The sequence below is a fragment of the Oncorhynchus nerka genome, linkage group LG22, assembly GCF_034236695.1.
Source record: "Oncorhynchus nerka isolate Pitt River linkage group LG22, Oner_Uvic_2.0, whole genome shotgun sequence".
Lineage (NCBI taxonomy): Eukaryota > Metazoa > Chordata > Actinopteri > Salmoniformes > Salmonidae > Oncorhynchus > Oncorhynchus nerka.
In genome coordinates this window covers 48,948,153-48,975,925 of record NC_088417.1, presented here as the reverse complement: position 1 = coordinate 48,975,925, position 27,773 = coordinate 48,948,153, and the positions used below count along the sequence as shown (strand labels likewise).

The 27,773-nt window shown below is 48.4% G+C and overlaps 1 protein-coding gene across 1 annotated transcript in view; it reads right to left on the bottom strand.

Moving 5' to 3' along the window:
• The window catches only part of jade2 (jade family PHD finger 2), a 149,493-nt gene that overhangs the window by 41,863 nt on the left and 79,857 nt on the right, over nt 1–27,773 (bottom strand). Inside the window, exons 6-9 of the mRNA XM_029627126.2 lie at nt 26,539–26,750; nt 25,549–25,716; nt 20,112–20,228; nt 14,513–15,109 (exon numbers count right to left, since the gene is read on the bottom strand). Of these exons, the coding sequence (XP_029482986.1) occupies nt 14,513–15,109; nt 20,112–20,228; nt 25,549–25,716; nt 26,539–26,750 (1,094 nt within the window). The remainder of the gene's footprint in view (nt 1–14,512; nt 15,110–20,111; nt 20,229–25,548; nt 25,717–26,538; nt 26,751–27,773) is intronic.

Sequence of the window (27,773 nt, the reverse complement as noted above, 5' to 3'; positions counted from 1 at the left end):
CAAAATAATGAATAACTATGATCCTAGTCAGTCAGTAACTTAGTTAACTAATGAAACAATCATGTAAATGTGCACAAGCCTATTCAGCCAAATGATACCAAAACAACAGCCAACCTGCAGTGAAATAAAGAGGGGCATGTATCTTGCCAACTTTTCAGTCACCTTCGCATCAATAAACAGGCAGGGGAACGAAGTAGTTTAACAAAAGGTGTTCACAATAGTCAGTATTATAGCTAGTAAATATATAGCTGTTATTTTCTAGAAACACTAGCTACAGTCCACTTAGCTAGCTAAGGTGTTGAACTCAGACTGATGGTGGGGGTTAAGTAACGTTAGCTAACTTTCCCCCCAGCAGTTTCAATCTAGCTAGTTTGCTAGCTAATGGCATTTTTATTCAATCAGACGGATAAGCTCAGCAAATATAGCTATTCGTTTTCCCTTTTCATTTAAATACAGCTTGCCAATTGCTAGTAAAGTAGGGTGAATAAGTCAGAAGCAGGCTAAGCAATGCCAAGTTCATGCCTTTTACCAACACAAATCGTGTACAAGCACAAAAGAGACAATGAGCTTCAAGCAGATCCTGATAGTTTTATTCCAGGACTTCAGGCCGAGGAGTAACAAGCGACTTGTTTGCAGAACCAGCCTAATCACCAAATGTTGTCCCCAGTCAGCTCCAGACTCTTCATCTGGACCAACGTCACAGGCAAAAATCACTGGCTCCGTCATGCACTTGAGGTGGGCGTTGCTTAATTGTGCACGCGCTTCACACAATAGTTAATTTAGCAACCGGGGGGGGGGGGGGGGGGGGGTTGCCATCTACAAGGAGTGTACGTATATTCTATTAGTAGTAGGTGACAGGTGCACCGGTTTGTGTCAAGAACTGCAACGCTGCTGGGTTTTTCACGCTCAACAGTTTTCCGTGTGTATCAAGAATGGTCCACCGCCCAAAGGACATCCAACCAACTTGACACGACTGTGGGAAGCATTGGAGTCAACATGGGCCAGCATTCCTGTGGAACACTTTCGACACCTCAACGAATTGAGGCTGTTTCGGAGGGCAAAAGGGGGTGTAACTCAATATTAGGAAAGTGTTCCTAATGTTGTGTTTATTGTTTCCCCCATTATATGCTTGACAAGCAATTCCTTTATTCCACCACTTGGCACTGTGCATACGCATGGTCATGGCTGTGTGTACATTTACACACTCAAGCAAATGTTCATATTGAGAAATCTCACACTTCGCATGGAAATGATCCCACGCATGGTTTACACACAGATTTGTGCCTACGCATGATTGATAAATGAGGCAGTGAGGCTGAGTGAGTCAGGCTTGTAGAGGCCTGGAAGGAAGAGTCTGTAGTACAGTAGACCTGGGAGGCAGTAGAGGGAGCCAGTTTGAAACCCGTTCAGTAGGGCGGGCCTGTCTGCTGTGTGACCCGGCCTGTCTGGCCCGCAGCAAGAGACCCCCCCTGCAGCTACAGACAGTGTATGTGTGTGTTATAGAGGCGGAGCCGGCACAGAGAGCAGCCAGAGCCAACTTCTGTCCCCCTCTCAGGGGTAAAAGCACAACTCGTTCTTTCTGTGCCTCTGTCCTCCCGGTGAACCCCTCTCTAATTGCGCAACACCAGGAACATTGTGCGAGACAGTGGTGGTGGGGTGGGTACGCACATCAAAAACAAAAATCGACAAATTCTGTAGAATCATGGCGGGGGAAAATACATAGCGAGGGCGAGTCAAGTCACATTTAATTCATATCCTCTCTCACTTTTCCAATAGCCCTAGCTCTCTCTTCCCCCCCGCCGTAGCAACACAAGCTTCCTTTCCGCTGCAAAGTACTGTAGACGGGGAGGGGGGGGGGGAAGGACAGGCTGGCTCTGTGAAATTGTAAAGTGCAGCCAAGAACAACTCTGTTGACGCTCCTCACCATGGCACACAGTGTACCTGACCGTACCGGCCGAACCCCTAGTCCTGCTCTGCTCTGCTTTCCCTGAGCCCCTGTGCTGCCCTGGCTGTACTTTTTGCCGCGACACACCCTGTTCCTCTCTCGCAAACATTTCATAAGTGTTCTTTCCGATTGGCTCCTCTATGGCCGGGGCAGGTGACCTGCTGGGCTGGGTGTACAGTCAAGACTGCCAAGGCAGAGAGAGGACACGGCAGAGCAGAGAGGGCTCAGTGCCACCCAGCAATGGGACACAAGGGAGGAAGAGAGGGAGGGAACCTTGCATGGAATATCCAGAGGGAATGTGTGTCAGAAGGTGTTCTGGAATGGCTGGTGCATCTAGGCATCTATGCCCATTATCATATCAAGTTGTACACCCTCATTCTCTCTGTACTTTTCTCATGGAAAAGGAGGAGGACTTCTCCCTCCCCGCGGACAGTCTGTGTGTCTGGTAAGCCACCCCCTCTACTACCCCCCCCCCCCCCGATTCTCTATCCATCTCTTTCTCTTTCTGTGCGCTGGGGTAATCCTACCAAGCCCTCTCTCCCACGCAGCCCCAGTGTATGTACTGAACCTAACCCGGCAGTATAGCCCAGCAGTATAGCCCAGCTGCAGACCCAAAGCCTGCGTGGCTAATCGACTGGAACCCCGACCACAGCCCTGCATGGACACTCCCTGAGTCTTAGGCTCAGCTTTGGGCCATCTCTCCACATAGTCTCAACGCCCTCGCTTTCACAATCCCTCACTCATCACTTCACCTCTCCAGCCACACACACAGGGATGGACGCAGCCCCAGCGTTAGACATCCTGTTCTGAAGCAAAAAAAACAACAGCGAGAATTCGCTACCCAATCATCATGCCACACATATCTCCGACATAAGCGACCCTGATTGGTAGAGGGATGGGGGTGATGGGACGTCAGGGGGGGCGGGGCGGGGATAGGGGCTGAGGTTTCGGGAGTGGGCCAGGGAAGGAGAGTGGGGGCAACGGGGGCTGGGTGGGGGATTGGAGAGCAGCGGCAAAAGCTCAACAGTGCATTAGGGACATCGCAGTACGATTCGTTCCACTCAGAGAACTTCAAAGGAGAGGGAGAGATAATCCGGCCCAACATTAGCCCGGAATCTTCCGTCCGCAGAGGTTCCTCTGAACAACGACTGGGAGGTGGTGGAGGGAGAGGAGGAAGAGAAAAGGCTGGGGTTGGGGATTTTTTTCCGCCAGTAAATCGGAGATGATTGGAATGCGCCCGTCTCCCTGGCAGCAGAGAGAGATACCTACTGTACCACCATAAACTCTCTTCCTTTTATGATACCCATTCATAGGCTAAACATTTCAAGTAAGAGAAAAGGTCTCAAATGAACCACTAATGATCTTCAGCATAGTATCTCCTTGATAGTAAATATCAATGAAAGTGGAGGTGTGGTAGCCTGGGTGCCAGTCTGCTTCTGCTCTCTCCTCAACCCCTTATGGAATTGTCATGCAAACATGTTTGGCTTGACAATGAAGTAGGCAAAAGCACAAACAGATCTGGGACCAGGCTAGAGTGGTAGCAACAAATAGAGAAGAAACAAGAAGCCAGTGCCAGTCACTCTGAAACACACAACAGCTTCCCTTGATATCTACCATACTGACAAGCTAAAATACACTTCTAGTCAGAGAAAGAATCTCAAATCAAACAACATACAATATTCTGGATTGAATGTCCTCCTCCTTGATGACAGTCAATATCACCGAGATGGGATGTATGCTATAAACCCTCCTACCAATAAGGTGCCAATAGAAGATCACAGGATCAATACACCTGATCAGTGCCTGGCTGACACTTCAAACTCAATGATTTCCCTCCACTATCAGTTTCCCAGGGCTCACTGGCCTTAGCGGTAAGATAAATAGAGCCTTTGGGGCTGTCACTGGGACTTTCTGATGGAACAACAAGTGATATGTTGACGTCCACCAAGAGAGAACAAAGCCAGATAACAGAGAGAGAGGCTGGAGGAGATCAGTAGAAGGTTATCCAGGCAAATCAATGCGTTAAGCCTATAGACTAGTACAGTACAAATACGCCATAAACCTACAGTCCAGCACGCAGATTAAAATTGCCTGTGCAACTTGAGTGGAGGTCATTTGCAATGTAATGTACTACATCCATAATAACACGGTCATGACGGTCTATTTATACATACAAATATATATATGTATATATACCAGTGGGGAGAACAAGTATTTGATAACCTGCAAAATCGCCAGTGTTCAGGTCTGGAGGCTGGCTCAGGTTCAGGTCTGGAGGCTGGCTAGGCCACTCCAGGACCTTGAGATGCTTCTTACGGAGCCACTCCTTAGGTGCCCTGACTGTGGAAGACCCAGCCACGACCCATCTTCAATGCTCTTACTGAGGGAAGGAGGTTGTTGGCCAAGATCTCGTGATACATGGCCCCATCCATCCTCCCCTCAATACGGTGCAGTCGTCCTGTCCCCTTTGCAGAAAAGCATCCCCAAAGAATTATGATTCCACCTCCATGCTTCACGGTTGGGATGGTGTTCTTGGGGTTGTACTCATCCTTCTTCTTCCTCCAAACACAGCGAGTGGAGTTTAGACCAAAAAGCTCTATTTTTGTCTCATTAGACCACATGACCTTCTCCCATTCCTCCTCTGGATCATCCAGATTGGCAAACTTCAGACAGGCCTGGACATGCGCTGGCTTGAGCAGGGGGACCTTGCGTACGCTGCAAGATTTTAATCCATGACGGCGTAGTGTGTTACTAATGGTTTTCTTTTGAGACTGTGGTCCCAGCTCTCTTCAGGTCATTGACCAGGTCCTGCCGTTTAGTTCTGGCCTGATCCCTCACCTTCCTCATGATCATTGATGCCCCACGAGGTGAGATCTTGCATGGAGCCCCAGACCGAGGGTGATTGACCGTCATCTTGAACTTCTTCCATTTTCTAATAATTGCACCAACAGTTGTTGCCTTCTCACCAAGCTGCTTGCCTATTGTCCTGTAGCCCATCCCAGCCTTATGCAGGTCTACAATTTTATTTCTGATGTCCTTACACAGCTCTCTGGTCTTGGCCATTGTGGAGAGATTGGAGTCTGTGGACAGGTGTCGGGTTCAAACAGGTGCAGTTAATACATGTAATGAGTGGAGAACAGGAGGGCTTCTTAAAGAAAAACTAACAGGTCTGTGAGAGCCGGAATTCTTACTGATTGGTAGGTGATCAAATACTTATGTCATGCAATAAAATGCAAATGATTTACTTAAAAATCATACAATGTGATTTTGGGGATTTTTGTTGTAGATTCCGTCTCTCACAGTTGAAGTGTACCTATGATAAAAATTACAGACCTCTACATGCTTTGTAAGTAGGAAAACCTGCAAAATTGGCAGTGTTTCCCCCTTCTGACGACCAGGTGGCGAATCGCATCTCTGCATGTCTGGCAGACATATCAGTGTGGATGACGGATCATCACCTCAAGCTGAACCTCGGCAAGACGGAGCTGCTCTTCCTCCCGGGGAAGGACTGCCCGTTCCATGATCTCGCCATCACGGTTGACAACTCCATTGTGTCCTCGTCCCAGAGCGCTAAGAACCTTGGCGTGATCCTGGACAACACCCTGTCGTTCTCAAATAACATCAAGGCGGTGGCCCGTTCCTGTAGGTTCATGCTCTACAACATCCGCAGAGTACGACCCTGCCTCACACAGGAAGCGGCGCAGGTCCTAATCCAGGCACTTGTCATCTCCCGTCTGGATTACTGCAACTCGCTGTTGGCTGGGCTCCCTGCCTGTGCCATTAAACCCCTACAACTCATCCAGAACGCCGCAGCCCGTCTGGTGTTCAACCTTCCCAAGTTCTCTCACGTCACCCCGCTCCTCCGCTCTCTCCACTGGCTTCCAGTTGAAGCTCGCATCCGCTACAAGACCATGGTGCTTGCCTACGGAGCTGTGAGGGGAACGGCACCTCAGTACCTCCAGGCTCTGATCAGGCCCTACACCCAAACAAGGGCACTGCGTTCATCCACCTCTGGCCTGCTCGCCTCCCTACCACTGAGGAAGTACAGTTCCCGCTCAGCCCAGTCAAAACTGTTCGCTGCTCTGGCCCCCCAATGGTGGAACAAACTCCCTCACGACGCCAGGACAGCGGAGTCAATCACCACCTTCCGGAGACACCTGAAACCCCACCTCTTTAAGGAATACCTAGGATAGGATAAAGTAATCCTTCTCACCCCCCTTAAAAGACCTAGATGCACTATTGTAAAGTGGCTGTTCCACTGGATGTCATAAGGTGAAAGCACCAATTTGTAAGTCGCTCTGGATAAGAGCGTCTGCTAAATGACTTAAATGTAAATGTAAATGTTTCAAATACTTGTTCTCCCCACTGTATGCCACGACACAATCCTGTCTACAGACAAATCATTCGACATCATCGTTTGTTTTTTTCTCTCCGACATGCACTGTCAACTGTGGGACCTTAAATAGATCAGTTTGTGCCTTCCCAAATCGTGCCCAATCAATCGAATTTACCACAGGTGGAGTTCAAGTTGTAAAAACAAAGGATTATCAATGGAGACCGGATGCATCTGAGCTCAAATTCGAGTCTCAATGCAAAGGGTCTGAATACTTACAGTTGAAGTCGGAAGTTTACATACACTTAGGTTGGAGTCATTAAAACGTGTTTTTTCAACCGCGCCAAAACTAGTTTGTTAACAAGAAATCTGTGGAAAGTCGAATAGGACATCTACTTTGTGCATGACAAGTCATTTCTCCAACAATTGTTTACAGACAGATTATTTCACTTATAATTCACTGTATCACAATTCCAGTGGGTAATAAATTTACAAATTCCAGGAAATTATGTCATGGCTTTAGAAGTTTCTAAAGTTTCTAGTTTTCTTTAAAATTTTCCCGTGATGTCAGGCAAAGAGGCACCGAGTTTGAAGGTAGGCCTTGAAATACATCCACAGTTACACCTCCGATTGACTCAAATGATGTCAATTGGAGGTGTAACTGTGGATGTATTTCAAGGCCTACCTTCAAACTTGGTGCCTCTTTGCTTGACATCACGGGAAAAATTTAAAGAAATCAAGACCTCAGAAAAACCATTGTAGACCTCCACATGCCCTGGGTCATTCCCTGGGAGCAATTTACAAACACCTGAATGTACCACATTCATCTGTACAAACAATAGTACACAAGTATAACCACCATGGGACCACGCAGCCATCATACCGCTCAGGAAGGAGACGCGTTCTGTTTCCTAGAGATGAACGTACTTTGATGTGAAAAGTGCAAATCAATCCCAAAACAACAGCAAAGGACCTTGTGAAGATGCTGGAGGAAACGGGTACAAAAGTATCTATATCCACAGTAAAACGAGTCCAATATCGACATAACCTGAAAGGCCGCTCAGCAAGGAAAAAGCCACTGTGCCAAAACCGCCATAAAAAAAGCCAGACTACGGTTTGCAACTGCACATGGAGACAAAGCTCGTACTTTTTGGGGGAAATGTCCTCTGGTCTGATGAAACAAAATAGAACTGTTTGGCAATAATGACCATCGTTATGTTTGGAGGAAAAGGGGGGAGGCTTGCAAGCCGGTGAACACCATCCCAAACGTGAAGCACAGGGATGGCAGCATCATGTTGTGGGGTTGCTTTGCTGGAGGAGGGACTGGTGCACTTAAAAATAGATGGCATCATGAGGGAGGAAAATGTGGATATATTGAACCAACATCTCAATCAGTCAGGAATTTAAAGCTTCCTGCAAACGGGTCTTCCAAATGGACAATGACCCCAAGCATACTTCCAACGCTGTGGCAAAATGGCTTAAGGACAACAAAGTCAATGTATTGGAGTGGCCATCACAAAGCCCAGCAAGGAGGCCTATAAAACCTAACTCAGTTACACCAGGTCTATCAGGAGGAATGGGCCAAAATTCACCCAACTTATTGTGGGAAACTTGTGGAAGGCTACCCAAAACATTTGACACAAATTAAACAATTTAAAAGCAATGCTACCAAATACTAATTGAGTGTATGTAAACTTCTGACCCACTGGGAATGTGATGGAAGAAATAAAAGCTGAAATAAATAACTACTATAATTCTGACATTTCACATTCTTAAAATAAAGTGGTGATCCTAACTGACCTAAAACAGGGAATTTTTACTAGGATTAAATGTCAGGAACTGTGAAAAACAGAGTTTAAATGTATTTGGCTAAGGTGTATGTAAACTTCTGACTTCAACTGTATGTAAAAAAAAAATTATAATAATTTTACCTTTATTTAACCAGGCAAGTCAGTTAAGAACATATTCTTATTTTCAATGACGGCCTGGGAACAGTGGGTTAACTGCCTGTTCAGGGGCAGTACGACAGATTTGTACCTTGTCAGCTCGGGGGTTTGAACTCGCAACCTTCCGGTTACTAGTCCAACGCTCTAACCACTAGGCTACGCTGCCACCCCTAAGGTATTTCAGTTTATTTGTAATACTGTACATATGCCAAAATGTCTAAACCTGTTTTTGCTTTGTCATTATGGGTAGTGTGTGTAGATTGAAGACACATTTGTTTTATTTCATCCATTTCAGAATAAGGCTGTTACTAAAAGTGCTATTGTGTTATTTGAAATAAAATACAAATCGTATTCTAATGTTACCCAAGGCCTTCAGAAAGACAAACAAATTATTAGTTTTGCAACAGCATATATTAAATATATCAATTACACGGTTAGAATGTTGCAGTCAGAATGACTGCTCATTCGTTTGTAGGGGGGATTCAGAATGTTGCAGTCAGAATGACTGCTCATTCGTTTGTAGGGGGGATTCAGAATGTTGCAGTCAGAATGACTGCTCATTAGTTTGTAGGGGGGATTCAGAATGTTGCAGTCCATCGAGGCCCAGCGGTTGTCGTGTTAAAGAAGGATTTTTAAGCCTCGACTAGAGTTGTCAAAAAGTAGGCTAAATGTGAACAGTTCTAACGTTTTTAATATGCGCCTTGGAATTCAATAAGAGGGAAGCACACGGTTGCATCCCCGATGTGTCTGTCTTTATATACTTCTGGCCTACTTCTAAGCTGAAATGCCTGTGAGAAGGACCCGATCACATGACTAGCATTGGCTAATAAGAATTGAGATATCTGAGAGATCTATGTGAGTGAGAGGTGCTTCGGAGCACGGCAGCCGGGAGAAGCGAATTATAATGATTATATTCAGCCCAAGGGCACAACGGCGACTTTCGCCGCAAAAGGAATGGATTTTTAGGGTGCAATACAGCCACACAAGGGGGATGCCAGCGGGAAATTTGAGGCCTGATGGTAATATTATCAAGTGCTTGTTAAATTGTGAATGAGAGACTGATGAAGTGTGTGCGTGCGGCTTGCACAAGAAACAAAGCAGAGCTCATGACTTTCATGCAAGTTTGTATCACAACTAAAGTTGCATAAATAATGCTAAATTAAGCATATAGGAGGACCAGTTTCTTTGTCAAACACTCAACACAGAATAGCCACATGTGTGCACTTCCTTTGAAATCTTCTGGAGAAAATAACCTTGCCATTTAATTAAGCTATGTTCAATTTTGTCTATAAAATAATAAAAATAATGCCATTGAATTCTAAGCAAATGTTTTCTGCTAAATAAACATGTGTAGACAACAGCAATATGGCATGGCCATATCAGGGCCTAACATAAAGACAACTCAGAGTATGCAATTCTGTTCTTCTGAAATAGACTACATTTTCTTCATATCATGCTTCTTTAGACCTGTCCAAAATACACAATGGATTTAGGCTATAGGCTAAAATTAGGTGTAGGCTATATTACATGGATTTATTAGACTTTTTCAAATGTAGACGTGGCTTGTAGGCTATGCGTGGAAGCAAGGAGATGCTACATTTGTTCATGTTAATTAACAGTAAATTACCGTGAGACCGACAGTTATTTGCTTGACAATGACCGGCTGACCAAGTTTCATGACTGCCAGAGCCCTGGCCTTGACACAATTGAGACATGGATTGTGTATGTGTGCCATTCAGAGGGTAAATGGGCAAGACAAAATATTTAAGTGCCTTTGAACAGGGTATGGCAGTAGGTGCCCCGGCTTGAGTGTCAAGAACTGCAACGCTGCTGGGGTTTTCACGCTCAACAATTTCCCTTGTTTATCAAGAATGGTCCACCACCCAAAGGACATCCAGCCAACTTGACAGAACTGTAGGAAGCATTGGTGTCAACGATGGCCAGCATCCCCGTGTAACGCTTGATACCTTGTAGTCCATACCCCAACAAATTGAGGCTGTTCTAAGTGTAGGTGCTAAATGAAATACATCCTCATCACTAGAGACAGACATCAATCTATAAAAACGGGTGTTCACGTTGATGTTCTTTTCTACTGCTCTGTCTCCAGCGGGTCTTGTTGCTATGCACGTTGCTAACGAATGAGTGGTCCCTTTCATAACATATTGTGGGAGTGTAACATGACAGAAACAGACCAGAAATGTGCTAATTAGCCCTTAAAAAGGAAAATTCCACCCAAAATCTATCTTTCGGTATTTGTTTTATTAGTCCATTGTTGACATAGTCCCAAAATGTTTTGCTTGTCAGCAATCACGTTTTCAAGATAACCAACTTTAAAAACACAGAAGTCGCATTTTGCATCATATTAATCAAAATGCATCATATGGGAATGATTTCTGTATTGTTAAAGTGAGGCATCTTAAACTTGATTGCTGACAAGCAAAACACTTTGGGACTATGTCAACAATGGACTAATGAAACAAATCGTTATTGGGTGGAATTTTCCTTTAACTCGCAGTCACAATTCATACTTCTTTGATCGAAGGGGACAAACACCTGTCCACAGGCAATCTACTCTATAGGAACCCACTGTGAAGTGCCCCTATGGGGAAGGAAAGGAACAGGAAAGGGGATACTTAGTCAGTTGTACAACTGAATGCATTCAACTGTCTTCCGCATTTAACCCAACCCCTCTGAATCAGAGAGGTGCAGGGGTCTGCCTTAATCAACATCCACGTCTTTGGCGCCCGGGGAACAGTGGGTTAACTGCCTTGCTCAGGGACCGGGGAACAGTGGGTTAACTGCCTTGCTCAGGGCCCGGGGAACAGTGAGTTAACTGCCTTGCTCAGGGCCTGGGGAACAGTGGGTTAACTGCCTTGCTCAGGGCCCGGGGAACAGTGGGTTAACTGCCTTGCTCAGGGCCTGGGGAACAGTGGGTTAACTGCCTTGCTCAGGGCCCGGGGAACAGTGAGTTAACTGCTTTGCTCAGGGCCCGGGGAACAGTGGGTTAACTGCCTTGCTCGGGCAGAACGACAGATTTTTTACCTTGTCAGCTCGGGGATTCGATCCAGCAACCTTTCGGGCCAGTGCCTAACGCTCTAACCACTAGGCTACCTGCCGTCCCAGATGCACCATAAGGTAATAGGTACAAGTGCCATGTTGAGTCAGTGGGCAGACAACATCTGGTAGTCCGGACAGAGCAAAATTCAGTTGGTGATAACAGCAACCAAAAAGCACAATATAGGACTGAAGGGCTCAATTAAATTCATATAATTTTTACCTACGTTCAAATGAATTGGAACTAGGTATACGAAGACGTGAGTGCAGACTAGTTAGCTGACTAAGAAATACACAACATAGCCTAAATATCGCTCGGCAAATTTGATTAAATCTGGCCTATTACACTAAGTACTAGGCCTACATCAGATATTTCACTATGGGAGAACTGAACACTAAGGTAGACAGCTCCGCATTCACCTGAAAACACCTTTTAATCTCTATTTAAAAATCAGCTCATTATCAAGACACAATGCTCTGAATGTTCGAATTCTTGTGCTTACAGAATCAATGAACCTGCCTGGAGGATCACTCAGCAGTAGTAACAGCATGGCTGTTTAATCCAGACAGCAAACACAGAAATCACAGCCCCTGAAGTCACTCAACTCTCACCTCTCCTTGGCTGGCTCATTTAACCAGTGAGCGTGGCAAATTAAAAAAAGAGCTCCTTGCCAAGCGTCCGCCTGGCTGCCACGCCACTGGGAAGGCAGGGAGGAAACCTGTCTACTTAAACACTTCCTACTCCCTGCTCAGCTCAACCATCGTCTCTTGCTGAGGGGTGTATTATTAACTCGGCCTTCCCCAGCACCAGCCCTCAAGCCACCACTGTTAAAACAAGGTAACTGTCAACATGTCACCACCCCCCCCCCACGAATGACGCAGCGCCCCCCTTGGGCCAATCAGTGTCATTTTGCAAATGTCAGATCTATATGGCAAGACGTACCATTCACCCAAGTTTCATCAACATTGGGCGAGTTGTGTCTGGGATATTGTGTGGGTTAAATACTCATATCCCTGAGCATGTGTGCCAAATTTCGTTACTCTGAGTCAAACAGATCAAGAGATATAAACATGAGTTTGTAATAGCGCCACTGTATGGTCGATATGAATGTTCATGGAGTCTTGACAGTGTTTTCATCATGTATACCAAAATAATAACCTTGACTGATTTATATGCATTTATGTGCAAGACCATGCCCACGTGAATGTTTATTTGACAATAGCGGCCATGTTGTTTAAGGTACTTGCCTGGAAAATATTGTGTTGAGAGACCTTTGTCTACAAAAAAGTATGTGGACACCCCTTAAAATTAGTGGATTCGGCTATTTCAGCCACACCCACTGATGACAGGTGTATAAATCAAGCACACAGCCATGCAATCTCCATAGACAAACATTGGCGGTACAATGGTCTTAATGAAGAGCTCAGCGACTTTCAACCTGGCAACGTCATAGGACGCCATCTTTCCAACAAGTCAGGGCATCAAATATTTGTCCTGCGAAAGCTGCCCCAGTCAACTAAGTGCTGTGATGGAGAAAAGGAAACGTCTAGGAGCAACAACGGCTCAGCCGTGAAGTGGTAGGCCACACAAGTTCACAGAACGGGACTGCCGAGTGCTGAGGCTGCATATGGCAAGACGCGTCATTCACCCAAGCTTCGTCAAAATCGAGCCAGTGCAGTCTGAGATATCGCTTGTGACTAACGTATAAGCGTACGGAAACAGATCCACAGTCTTCTCACCGATTTCATCGTGGGGGACAACAAACAGGGTGATCAGGGGATAGAGAACAGGTGGAGGGGGTGGCCGTCCAATTAGCAGCAGCAGGGAAGAATACCAAATGGCATCCAATTCCCTTGATAGTGCACTACTTTTGACCAGGGCTCATACGGTCAATCAAAAGTAGTTCATGATTAAGGGAATAGGAGTTCCAATTGGGATTGCAACCCAGAAACCCAATCCTCCACTACTCCAATGATTCAGGTTAAGAGGATAGAAATGTATTTCCAATAGCCTGTTAACCCTCCCCTGACAGAGCCACCCGCACAATTCCCCTTTGGACCCGACCCTTGTCCCCGAACTTAATTATAACCACCAAAACCACTCAATTAAGACTAATGGATAAATAAAATAGTACCTTCACATGTTTTTGTTATTCTCTGTACTGTGGCGTGGGGGGACTCAAGCACATTGACAGCGTTGTGTATTGCAGCACATAGAGAGCTGCGATAACCCGATAAGACCCGGCCCACGCATGTTCCTGCAGTGGCAGGACTCAGGAGGGAGGTCTATAGAAGGGAAATGGGATCGGCAGCAACTGCGTGACAAACACGGACATCACTTAATCTAAAGGCCCCGTGGCTAAGTGGCGGGCCCAAATGAAAGAGGAGCTCTGGACACATCGATCTGCCGTTTGAGGTTATTAGTGGGCCTTTACCACAGAGGGTGTGCGCGCGTGTGTGTGTGTATGTGCGTGCGTTTGTGGTGTGTCTGTGTGTGCGCGCGGTGTGTGTGTATGTGCGTGCGTTTGTGGTGTGTCTGTGTGTGCGCGCGAGGTTGTATGTGTACGGTTGTATGTGCCCGTTTGTGTCTCAGGGGACCACTGAGTCTGTCTGCTCTGCTCAGCCTCCCTCTCCATCCTGGTAATTAAATCGGCCATTTGGACTTAGTTAGCTGCCTACCTCTCTCCACTCTATACAACATACTTTACTGGAGCCTTGCCTGACGTAGCCCCTGATTGTTTTCCTCTGGGAGGCTGCACGGGGCATCCTGAGCAGATAGTACAGGGCAGGCTACCCCTGGTCTCAGTCAAACTACATTATGGACAGAGTTGGTGTGAGTGTTACTGAAACATCATTCAGAAAGCCTAACAGACTACAGACGTAAAGTATCTCTACGGAAAATATTGTTTTTATTACAAGCAGACTTTGCTGATTGCTATTTTACTGAGGAAAAATGGACTTACTATAACTGTGACAAGTGGTTGTCTCACCTAGCTATCCTAAGATGGACGCACAACTGTAAGTTGCTCTGTATAAGATTGTCTGCTAAATGACTACATTGCAAATGTATCCCTTTCACCATCTGCCCAATGGATGACGCAGGATTGTGTAAGCCATATAGCTGGACAGACAGACAGACCAACGCACATACATGTCATTATAACAACAAACGACACACACACACACTCACATTACGCACACATTGTCCCCACCTTCCCTGTGCCAGCCACTCACCCTCTCTAGGTCCTGGCGTAGGTGTGTGAACAGTTTGAGGCGTCGGTACAGCACGTCCTGCTCCTGCTGCGCCAGGTTATCGACCTCGTCTCTCTTCAACGTCACCAGAGGACGGTTGAAGTTGGACTTCCTCCTCAGCTTCCAGAACTGGTACAGAAAATCCACGTGGGCGTCCGGCAGGCCCAGGCTCTCCGCCACGTCTTTGGGGTCCACCAGGCGGTAGAACTCGTCCTCCAGCTCCTGTAGCTTCTGTTTGCGCTGGCTAGCCTTCTCCCGCTCTATCTGGTCCCGGTCTGGACGCTCTGCCGGCGGCCGCTCGCTGGTCGCTTGGTGGTGGTCCGGCGCAGTTACGGAGGCTCTGTGGTCGTTGCCGTGTCCAGCCCAGTCTGGTTTGCTGCTGGCACCAGCGCTGTTGGTGTGGTTACTGTTGCCGGCCATGGCGTTGTTACTGTTGCCGGGGGCGGTAGTGCTACTGTGCTCCAGGCAGTAGGATTTGAAGCGCACTTCATCGTTCTCTGCCAGGATGGTGCGCATCTCAAGGCCATGGTCAAAGGCGCAGGTCACATGGAAGGCCACAATGCAGGACGGCATGGAGCACTGGGGAGGGAGGGAGGGAGGTGAGGAGGAGAGGAAGCACAAGGGAGTAAAAGAAAGATACGTTTCAATAGGAGTGTCACGTCAAACACCGCTTCAGAGTTGTTAAACACGCATACAGAAGACGGGTACACAGTCCCGCAATCTGTAGGGGAAACAATAGTTTGTCTCTGACGATGTCGTCTTCACACAAACATGGTAATGACTGCTTCGCAATACTGTCACAACTCCTTCCTCTGCCACCACAAAGAGAAATATGTGTGACAGAGATAGTTTTCAGAGAAATTAGTGTTCAGCTAAATTTCCCCGGCCTGCCTCTATACTGTCTACCCCAGACAAACAGGAGCTCCGCTATCTCCTGGCCTGTGGGCAACACGATCAACATCAAATCTTGGTTCCTATAAGTATCAGAAGCCACAGAGAACAACAAGGGAACCCAGATCTGTCCGTGCCTCCCTACATTACAACCGCAGTCTAAAAATCAAACCTCTGTTGTTGCCTTTCCTCAGGCCTATCCATTTCAGACCTCACCAAAGACTGCCTCTGGGAGAGGTCTCATGTGGGGACGAGGGGAGGATGGGTTATAGCAGTGTTTTCCATGCCATCAGAGAGCAGCAGAACAAGAGGCCCACATTCTCTAAGGGCCTGGGATGACAATGACAGGCCTGCTCAGCTCAGGGTCTGCGTCCCGAACGGTACCCTAGTCCCTATCTAGTGCACTACTTTTGACCGGGGCCCACAGGGACACCCATACGGCTCTGATAAAGTACTGCACTATGTAGGGAATAGGGTGCCATGTGGGACAAAGCCAGGGTGTCCCTGTGGCTGCCTGGGAACTGGCTCTCCTCCCTCCCTCTTTCCCTTTCTTTCGCTCTGTCTACAGAGGCCCAACTCACAGAAGATATCACAGCCCACTTGTCACTCTGGCCCTCTCCTGTGCCCATTCTCTCTCTTTATCCCTCCCTCTCCCTCGCTGTTCTCCAGAGGCCCAACGCACTCCCATCACTGAAGCAGAGAACTTGTGGCTCTGACTCTCCCTTTCCATGCTTTCCCTCTTCATCACAGTAGAGTCTTCCACTTGTCTCAGTGGCTGTCTCCCTCCTGAGGGTTGAGAGCCCATACGGCTTTGTCTGCCATGATGAGGCGAGAGAGATAAGCCAGAACTGGAAACCACTATTCCTCATCTCTTTACCCTGCTGCTTGGTTATGCCCTCAATACCAGCTCCCCACACTGACTCCCATTGTCAGTCTGCTAAACATTAAATGGAAGTAGTTATTTTCGGTCCAAATATATCACACAGTCTGGTGGATAAAGATACAGTACGAGCTCTGCTGCTTCACTGTAACCTTCCTGGACATATCAACGTTATGGGACCATAGCCATACATCGCATCCCAAATGGCACCCTATTCCATATATAGTGCACTTAAAGTAGTGTGTTATGTAGGGGATAGGGTGCCATTTGGGACAAAGTAATTATTGATGAGCTACTTTTTTTTTAAGTGAGTATTTGAAGACAATAATCCTGCAATAAAACATCATTCATAATTTGTCAGACAGCAGTTCATTGAATACACACACACGTGTGGTTAGTTAGTGTAGCCATTTCAGCTGTTTGGCGTCAAAACGGGCCCAGCTTGCCATCTGGGGATTTGTCTTCCGCGAACCATCATAATCCATACACCAGTAATAGTCTACAATTAAAATGGCAAGATAATAACGTATCTCAATTGTATCAAAAAGTTGTTTTCGTTGCTAGATATTGTTCGCTACATGGCTAGCTAGTTAGCCAGACAGTTGCATACAGGGACCATTCTAGTTTGCTTCGTCCCGCAACGAGCCATTGTTTACATGGCTAGCTGAGCTGGCCAGTTGCATTCTGCTGTTAATTTTGATTGAGGATTATGATTTTCATTTTGCCAGTTTGTCATTCATGTTTAACTAGCTAGCTACTGAAAATAGCCACTGCGGTGCGAACGCAAAACAATTAGCAAGCTAATCAAACCGCATGTTGCGTTATAGGGACATGCTAAGTTGGCTAGCTAGATAGCCACGATGAAATGATAGCTAGCTACTGTTTGTTTTTTTGCATGTTCAACTCGCTGGCTAGCTAGATGAATACCATTTACATCTAGCCAGTTGGTAATTACGAATCTAAATTTTTGCTAAATCTAGCTAGTTGTCTTCATTGCCATTATTGGAATGGAAGCAGATTAAGCGTGCACAGGGCATTTTAATACAGCGGTAGCAGTCAACAGGAAATAACAAGCTGTAGGGCATTAATTAAATCATGTTTAAACCCATAAGAGTCTTTGTACTTCGAGCTTATTGTTTGGGAGTCAATGAATATTATTGCTGGTATGCAAGGTTTTAATGTCTTGTCTATTTTTGTCTGTTTTCCTCCTTTATAGCTTTAAAATGTTCTGGAGCCTGGTGTTGTTGTGGCCAAGGAGCTTTCACTCAGATGTCACTAGGTTTCAGCTGCTGTGCACTGTTGATGTCCTTCCTCCTTGTCCTATCAAAGGGCAGGACAGATACAGTACATTCTGAAAGTATTCAAACTCATTGACTTTTTCCACATTACGTTACAGCCTTATTCTACAAATGAAAAAAATAAAATCAATCTACACACAATACCCCATAAAGACCAAGCAAAAACTGATTTTTAAACATTTTTTGCAAATTTATTCTAAATAAACTGAAATATTACATTTATATAAGTATTCAGACCCTTTACGCTGTACTTTGTTGAAGCACCTTTGACAGCGATTACAGCCCTGAGTCTTCTCGGGTATGACGCTACAAGCTTGGCACACAAGCTTGGCACACCTGGATTTGGGGAGTTGCTCCTATTCTTCTCTGCAGATCCTCTCAAGCTCTGTCAGGTTGGATGGGGAGCGTCGCTGCACAGCTATTTTCAGGTCTCTCCAGAGCCGTTTGATCGGGTTCAAGTACGGGCTCTGGCCGGGCCACCCAAGGACACTCAAAGACTTGTCCCGAAGCCACTCCTGCATTGTCTTGGCTGTGTGCTTAGGGTTGTTGTCCTTTTGGAAGGTGAACCTTTGCCCCAGTCTGAGGTCCTGAGCACTCTGGAGCAGGTTTTCATGAAGGATCTCTTTGTACTTTGCTCCGTTCATCTTTCCCTTGATCCTGACTACTCTCCCAGTCTCTGCCGCTGAAAAACAACCACACAGCATTCTGCTGCTACCACCATGCTTCGCTGTAGGGATGGTGCCAGGTTTCCTCCAGACGTGACGCTTGTCATTCAGGCCAAAGAATCTTGGTTTCATCAGACCAGAGAATCTTGTTTCACATGGTCCGAGTCCGTTAGGTTCCTTTTGGCAAACTCCAAGCAGGCTGTAATGTCCCTTTTACTGAGGAGTGGTTTCCGTCTGGCCAATCTACCATAAAGGCCTGATTGGTAGAGTGCTGCTGAGATGGGAGAACCTTCCAGAAGTACAATCATCTCCACAGAAGAACTCTGGAGCTCTGTGAGAGTGACCATTGGGTTTTTGGTCACCTCCTTGACCAAGGCACTTCTCCCCCGATTGCTCAGTTTGGCCAGCTCTAGGAAGAGTCTTGGTGGTTCCAAAATTCTTCCATTTAAGAATGATGGAGGCCACTGTGTTCTTGGGGACCTTCAATGCTGCAGAAATGTTTTGGTACCCTTCCCCAGATCTGTGCTTAGACACAATCCTGTCTCGCAGCTCTACAGACAATTCCTTCGACCTCATGGCTTGGTTTGTGCTCTGACATTCACTGTCAACTGTGGGACCTTATATAGGCAGGTGTGTGCCTTCCCAAATCATGTCCAATTAATTGAATTACCACAGGTGGTCTCCAATCAAGTTGTAGAAACATCTCAAGGATGATCAATGGAAACAGGATGCACCTGAGCTCAATTTCAAGTCTCATATCAAAGGGTCTGAATGCCTTTTTATTTTTTAATACATTTGCAAACCTTTCTAAAAACCAGTTTTTCACTTTGTCATTATGGGGTATTGTGTGTAGATTGAGGGCTTATTTTATTTATTTAATCCATTTTAGAATAAGGCTGTAACGTAACAAAACGTGGGAAAGGTCAAGGGGTATGAATACTTTCTGAATGTACAGTATGCTTTCAGGCTAGATTCGTTTGTTCATATCTTAACCTGAACCAAAGTTACTGAAAGAATCTTATGATATAGGCCTAGGTCTAAATATTGTTTTTACCTTGTGGTGTTTGAAGTTTTCCTAAATTTAGGCTACCGCCTTTAGCACTTTTCTTTGTTTTTTTTAAAGCATTACCTCACTGCTTCAGCACATGGCCACAGTCGCATGTGTTCTATTGTGAATTCTTTAAGAGATGGGTGGGTCTAGAGCCTCAGAACGATGCTACATGTGCGTAAACAAAGAGCAGCACTGTAGCTGTTCAATGTGAAAGGTTATCTTTATTATACAAGAACAGGCAATTTAATACTGTAAATGGTTTGCCTAAAGGGGTGAGAACAAAAATCATTTTGGGGAATTTGGTTAAAGTGTTACGTTTCTAAAAACCTAAATTTCCCAAGGACTCATGTAGAGCAAGTGTGAAAGCCACAGCAAAATGTTTGAATGCTTTTTTCTCCTAAATGGGATTATAAATGTATCGACTTTTAAAACCGTATTACTTCCATGTTTCCTCTAACTACAGTGTATGATATGCCATTTTGAAGCTCTGAGTCTGTACTTTTATCCAATGCAAAAAAAACACCATTTACATGTTTGTTTTTTAAACATTAAGACCGAAAATAGATGGTGGGTCACGTATGTGCTGCTAATGAGAAACTTAAATTAAATTAAAATGAAGAACTCCTTATCACACCTTCATGGCATCTTTAACACCCGCAGGTGCACTGAAATGCTAATATGAAAAGGGGGGCTTACTGCGCGTATAGAATGTTGTGTAGAAATGCATCTGTCTGGTGATACGATTGTGTGTACTGGTGCAGTAAAGTGGTGTTTTCTGGTAATGTGTGTGGCTCACCTGTATGCAGGTGCCTGTGTGTTCTCGACACAGGCTGCAGAACAGGGCCCAGCGGCTGGAGGGGATGTGGGACACCTTGGTAATGGGCTCCATCTTCTCCGGGCAGCCTATACTCACCTAGATAACACACACACACACACAGTCAAAACAGATGTGTCTTACAAGACATTAATACACACAGAACAGTTTTGACAGATGCTCATCAAGCACTTTGCTTCACAGACGTTAATACAGACTGAGATTGTAAGTAGTTCTTTCACCGAATGTCACGTTCTCTGCGAAGTCTATATTTCTAGAGCCCAGTGTCATCCCTTGAAAGGCTCTTTCCTTCCGCCCAGCTTCCGACATTCATTCCCCCACATTCATATTCCTCTCTCTGAAAAGAGTATTTCTGTAAAGGCCTCATCCTTCATGCCCAGGCCCTAATAACTGGCAGACAATCCGGACTTCCTCCATCCCCTCCTCTCCCTGATAGTCCATGAAATGCTGCGTGAATCCTCCCCCATTCTGATTGCAGCCATTGAACCAGGCCTTTCACGCAGAGTGGAGGGCTATGCTCTCGCTCTATGCAGGCATCACCATCTTCCTTCCCCTCCCTAGCTTTTGTCCTCTCTTGATTAGGATATCCAAGAGTCTTCAACTCTCAAGATGGAGGACTGGGACTCTTTACAAGGGTCTTTCTCTCTGTGTGTGTGTGCGCGCGCACGCGCGTTACTTTTCAAAAATCGCTCCTTCCCCTTATTCCGGCTCCAATTAGTTCACATTACCAAAAGGCAATGAAAAGCTTTCATTTAAAAGTGACAACTGGAAATGAGGAGGAAATCAAAAGCCTGAAGGAAAAGGCGGAAAATTGAAGTTGGCCTTATTTTGGAATAGGGGCGGAGGGGGAGGGGGTTTGGAGAGAGGTATAGAACGGGAAAGAGGGGGAGGGGTTTGGAGAGAGGTATAGCACGGGGCGGAGGGGTTTGGAGAGAGGTATAGAACGGGGCGGAGGGGGAGGGGTTTTGGAGAGAGGTATAGAACGGGCGGAGGGGGTTTGGAGAGAGGTGTAGAACGGGCGGAGGGGGTTTGGAGAGAGGTGTAGAACGGGGCGGAGGGGGAGGGGTTTTGGAGAGAGGTATAGAACGGGGCGGAGGGGGTTTGGAGAGAGGTATAGAACGGGCGGAGGGGGAGGGGTTTGGAGAGAGGTATAGAACGGGGCGGAGGGGGGGGGTTGGAGAGAGGTATAGAACGGGGCGGAGGGGGAGGGGGTTTGGAGAGAGGTATAGCACGGGGCGGAGGGGTTTGGAGAGAGGTATAGCACGGGGCGGAGGGGGAGGGGTTTGGAGAGAGGTATAGAACGGGGCGGAGGGGGAGGGGTTTGGAGAACGGGGCGGAGGGGGTTTGGAGAGGGTTTTGGAGAGAGGTATAGAACGGGGCGGAGGGGGTTTGGAGAGAGGTATAGAACGGGCGGAGGGGGAGGGGGTTTGGAGAGAGGTATAGCACGGGGCGGAGGGGGGGGGAGAGGGTTGGAGAGAGGTATAGAACGGGGCGGAGGGGGGGGTTTGGAGAGAGGTATAGAACGGGGCGGAGGGGGAGGGGGTTTGGAGAGAGGTATAGAACGGGGCGGAGGGGGAGGGGGTTTGGAGAGAGGTATAGCACGGGGCAGAGGGGGAGGGGGGGTTTGGAGAGAGGTATAGAACGGGGCGGAGGGGGAGGGGGTTTGGAGAGAGGTATAGAACGGGGCAGAGGGGTTTTGGAGAGAGGGCGGAGGGGTTATAGAACGGGGCGGAGGGGGTTTGGAGAGAGGTATAGCACGGGGCGGAGGGGGTTGGAGAGAGGTATAGAACGGGGCGGAGGGGTTTTGGAGAGAGGTATAGAACGGGGCGGAGGGGGTTTGGAGAGAGGTATAGCACGGGGCGGAGGGGGTTTGGAGAGAGGTATAGCACGGGGCGGAGGGGGGGGTTGGAGAGCGGTATAGAACGGGGCGGAGGGGTTTTGGAGAGAGGTATAGAACGGGGCGGAGGGGTTTTGGAGAGAGGTATAGAACGGGGCGGGGCGGAGGGGGTTTGGAGAGAGGTATAGAACGGGCGGAGGGGGAGGGGGTTTGGAGAGAGGTATAGAACGGGGCGGAGGGGGTTGGAGAGAGGTATAGAACGGGGCGGAGGGGGGAGGGGTTTGGAGAGAGGTATAGCACGGGGCGGAGGGGTTTGGAGAGAGGTATAGAACGGGGCGGAGGGGGAGGGGTTTGGAGAGAGGTATAGAACGGGGCGGAGGGGGAGGGGGTTTGGAGAGAGGTATAGCACGGGGCGGAGGGGGTTTGGAGAGAGGTATAGAACGGGGCGGAGGGGTTTTGGAGAGAGGTATAGAACGGGGCGGAGGGGGTTTGGAGAGAGGTATAGAACAGGCGGAGGGGGAGGGGGTTTGGAGAGAAGTATAGAACGTGGCGGAGGGGGGTTGGAGAGAGGTATAGAACGGGGCGGAGGGGGAGGGGGTTTGGAGAGAGGTATAGCACGGGCGGAGGGGGTTTGGAGAGAGGTATAGAACGGGGCGGAGGGGGAGGGGTTTTGGAGAGAGGTATAGAACGGGGCGGAGGGGGTTTGGAGAGAGGTATAGAACGGGCGGAGGGGGTTTGGAGAGAGGTATAGCACGGGGCGGAGGGGGGTTTGGAGAGAGGTATAGAATGGGACGGAGGGGGAGGGGGTTTGGAGAGAGGTATAGCACGGGGCGGAGGGGGAGGTGGTTTGGAGAGAGGTATAGCACGGGGCGGAGGGGGAGGGGTTTGGAGAGAGGTATAGAACGGGCGGAGGGGGTTTGGAGAGAGGTATAGAACGGGCGGAGGGGGTTTGGAGAGAGGTGTAGAACGGGGCGGAGGGGGTTTGGAGAGAGGTGTAGAACGGGGCGGAGGGGGTTTGGAGAGAGGTATAGAACGGGGCGGAGGGGGTTTGGAGAGAGGTATAGCACGGGGCGGAGGGGGTTGGAGAGAGGTATAGAACGGGGCGGAGGGGGTTTGGAGAGAGGTATAGAACGGGGCGGAGGGGGTTTGGAGAGAGGTGTAGAACGGGCGGAGGGGTTTGGAGAGAGGTGTAGAACGGGCGGAGGGGTTTGGAGGGGGTAGAACGGGCGGAGGGGGTTTGGAAAGAAGTATAGAACGGGCGGAGGGGGTTTGGAGAGAGGTATAGAACGGGCGGAGGGGGTTTGGAGAGAGGTGTAGAACGGGCGGAGGGGGTTTGGAGAGAGGTGTAGAACGGGCGGAGGGGGTTTGGAGAGAGGTGTAGAACGGGGAGGAGGGGAGGGGTTTTGGAGAGAGGTATAGAACGGGGCGGAGGGGTTTGGAGAGAGGTATAGAACGGGCGGAGGGGGTTTGGAGAGAGGTATAGAACGGGGCGGAGGGGTTGGAGAGAGGTATAGAACGGGGCGGAGGGGGAGGGGGTTTGGAGAGAGGTATAGCACGGGCGGAGGGGGGTTTGGAGAGAGGTATAGCACGGGGTGGAGGGGGAGGGGGTTTGGAGAGAGGTATAGAACGGGGCGGAGGGGTTTGGAGAGAGGTATAGAACGGGCGGAGGGGTTTTGGAGAGAGGTGTAGAACGGGCGGAGGGGGGAAAGAAGTATAGAACGGGCGGAGGGGGTTTGGAGAGAGGTATAGAACGGGGGGGTTTGGAGAGGGGGGTTTGGAGAGAGGGGGTAGAGCACGGGGCGGGAGGGGGAGGGGTTTGGAGAGAGGTATAGCACGGGGCGGAGGGGGGGGTTTGGAGAGAGGTATAGAACGGGGCGGAGGGGGTTTGGAGAGAGGTATAGAACGGGGCGGAGGGGTTGGAGAGAGGTATAGAACGGGCGGAGGGGGTTTGGAGAGAGGTATAGCACGGGGCGGAGGGGGGGGTTGGAGAGAGGTATAGCACGGGGTGGAGGGGGAGTTGGAGAGAGGTATAGAACGGGGCGGAGGGGTTTTGAGAGAGGTATAGAACGGGGCGGAGGGGGTTTGGAGAGAGGTATAGCACGGGGCGGAGGGGGTTTGGAGAGAGGTATAGAACGGGGCGGAGGGGGTTTGGAGAGAGGTATAGCACGGGGCGGGCGGAGGGGGTTTGGAGAGAGGTATAGAACGGGGCAGGGAGGGGGTTTGGAGAGAGGTATAGAACGGGGCGGAGGGGTTTGGAGAGAGGGTGGGCGGAGGGGGTTGGAACGGGCGGAGGGGGTTTGGAGAGAGGTGTAGAACGGGCGGAGGGGGTTTGGAGAGAGGTATAGAACGGGCGGAGGGGGTTTGGAGAGAGGTATAGAACGGGCGGAGGGGTTTGGAGAGAGGTGTAGAACGGGCGGAGGGGGTTTGGAGAGAGGTATAGAACGGGGCGGAGGGGTTTGGAGAGAGGTATAGAACGGGCGGAGGGGTTTGGAGAGAGGGATAGAACGGGCGGAGGGGGTTTGGAGAGAGGTAGAGAACGGGCGGAGGGGGTTTGGAGAGAGGTGTAGAACGGGCGGAGGGGGTTTGGAGAGAGGTATTTTGGAGAGAGGTATAGAACGGGCGGAGGGGGTTTGGAGAGAGGTATAGAGACGGGGGCGGAGGGGGTTTGGAGAGAGGTATAGAACGGGGCGGAGGGGGTTTGGAGAGAGGTATAGAACGGGCGGAGGGGGTTTGGAGAGGGTATAGAACGGGCGGAGGGGTTTGGAGAGAGGTATAGAACGGGCGGAGGGGTTTGGAGAGAGGTATAGAACGGGCGGAGGGGGTTTGGAGAGAGGTATAGAACGGGGCGGAGGGGGTTTGGAGAGAGGTGTAGAACGGGGCGCAGGGGGTTTGGAGAGAGGTGTAGAACGGGGCGCAGGGGGTTTGGAGAGAGGTATAGAACGGGGCGGAGGGGGTTTGGAGGGTTGCATTTGAAGACTAAGTGAGAGAGATACACCCTCAGCTGATGCCGGACCCTCTCAAAGGTGAAAGCCCCCTGACGCCCGTGAAATTCCCATCTCCGCCACAGCTTCTTATTAACTACCCCTCCCTGCCTGTGTCTTTAGTGCAGCGAGAGAGAGAGAGAAAGAGAGAGAGCAGGACGCAAATTCATTTCCATTCAAAGACGTTGGTGGGGGAAGTAAAACAAACAAGAACAACGATAAGAATTAGTCCAATCAATGTGACAGAATACAATTATTGCTAAAAGGGTTCAGGACACCAAAAGGCACTTCATTAACAGGGACCTAAGCGCTTCACGCCGCTTTGAGCAGCGGGCCTTAGCATAACCACATGTTTGTCTTACTGTCCCAGTAATGTTGATGCTCAAGGTGTGTGTGCTTGTCTTGTTTAGGAGTGGGAGCGTGTGCATTTGCATATATATTAATCATTAATATGATTGCATATATTGAAGGTCTATAAATGTGTGTACATGTGTATAATGTGGAGGTGCGTATGAATATGTATGCGTATGTGCATGTGTGTGTGTGTGTCTGTGCAGGTGTGTGTGCCCAGTGGGCTCACCTCGGGGATCCATAAGGCACAGCTGACGTGGACCCACTTGGTTCCACTGCGGGTGGGCTTCAGGGCTCCGCCTCTCTTGGGGCACAGCAGACATTTGGCTTGCACCCCCAGGGCGCAGGTTCGGCACAGCCAGTTCCCCTGTGGGACCTTCAGGATCCCATAACACGCCTGGGGAGAGACAGAGGGATGGGGGAGGAGAGTGAGAGAGGGAGGGGTGGGGGAAAGGGAAAGACGGTGGTGGAGATGGAGGAGAGAGGGAGAGGAGAGGGAAAGATGAGATGGAGAGAGAGGGAGAGGGAAAGATGAGATGGAGAGAGAGGGAGAGGAGAGGGAAAGATGAGATGGAGAGAGAGGGAGAGGAGAGGGAAAGATGAGATGGAGAGAGAGGGATTGGGGAAGAGAGGGATTGGGGAAGAGAGGGATTGGGAGGAGATGGAGAGGGACTATTTTCAAACATGTCAAAACAGTGGTGAAAGGAAGAGGTTGATAGAGCTGTATCAGCTGTATAACTGTCAGGGGATTGTCAAACCAATTAACACCATTCCACCTAAACAAAAAAAAACTCCAGTCTAAAAAACTAAAAACATGAAGTTGATGTTTCTATTTCTGGGACGTGTTTTTCTTGCTGTTTATAGTCGTCAAATACCCAGAATTCCATTAACAGGGAGAGTTTCTGTATGATCTGACAGTTGGAGGTAAGTAGTCAAAGAAAGAAACAAGTAGAGTATCCAGTTTCTCCCCACAACTATAAACAAACCTAAATGACCACCTTTGACCTTTATGTAAATCTTTCCATGATCCAAAAGAACTACAACCCCCCCCCCCCCCTCCAATTGCATCCTGACCCCCAAAAAACACCCGTAATACTGCCCAAACAGACTTAACGCTCACTAAACACGTACACCCTCTTTCAAAAGACAACTCTTAATATCCCTACAACTTGTAATTGTCCCCTCCTCTATCCCACCTCCACCCAACCCTGATCTGCACCTGATGTACGCAGATGTTGCACTTGTCACAGAAGACCATCTCGTTGCCGTCTTCTCCTTCGGGGGACCGGCACACGTCGCACACCACGTCCTCATCGTACTCGATGCCCAGACCCTCCTCCGTCTCTATGGCCTGCTGCATGTTCTCCTCACACTGGCTCTCCAGCTCCACCAGAACACGCTCCATGGTCAGCTCGTCCAGCTCCGGCAGCGCTGAGGGAGGGAGGGAAGGAGTCATACGTTTGGGAGAGAAGGAGCAGAGGATCACAGTTAGTCACATGGCTCAGGCTAAGCCGTCACCTATGGGAATTCATATCGGACTCAAGTAACTGGATTGGCACGTGCTTTGTGTTTAACTCAACTGTTTGTCTTTCATTCGCAGAACATGTTGTACTATTAAACCCCGGCTATAAATTGGTCTTGTACTTTTTCGGATTCTTGCCAAATTCCAACAGCCACAGCCCGAAAGAAACGGCCATGGTGTCAGACCATGTTTTATAAGTACTGGGAAAAGGCCATGGTGTCAGACCATGTTTTATAAGTACTGGGAAAAGGCCATGGTGTCAGACCATGTTTTATAAGTACTGGGAAAAGGCCATGGTGTCAGACCATGTTTTATAAGTACTGGGAAACGGCCATGGTGTCAGACCATGTTTTATAAGTACTGGGAAACGGCCATGGTGTCAGACCATGTTTTATAAGTACTGGGAAACGGCCATGGTGTCAGACCATGTTTTATAAGTACTGGGAAACGGCCATGGTGTCAGACCATGTTTTATAAGTACTGGGAAACGGCCATGGTGTCAGACCATGTTTTATAAGTACTGGGAAAAGGCCATGGTGTCAGACCATGTTTTATAAGTACTGGGAAACGGCCATGGTGTCAGACCATGTTTTATAAGTACTGGGAAAAGGCCATGGTGTCAGACCATGTTTTATAAGTACTGGGAAAAGGCCATGGTGTCAGACCATGTTTTATAAGTACTGGGAAACGGCCATGGTGTCAGACCATGTTTTATAAGTACTGGGAAAAGGCCATGGTGTCAGACCATGTTTTATAAGTACTGGGAAAAGGCCATGGTGTCAGACCATGTTTTATAAGTACTGGGAAACGGCCATGGTGTCAGACCATGTTTTATAAGTACTGGGAAAGTGGTGTCAGACCATGTTTTATAAGTACTGGGAAAAGGCCATGGTGTCAGACCATGTTTTATAAGTACTGGGAAACGGCCATGG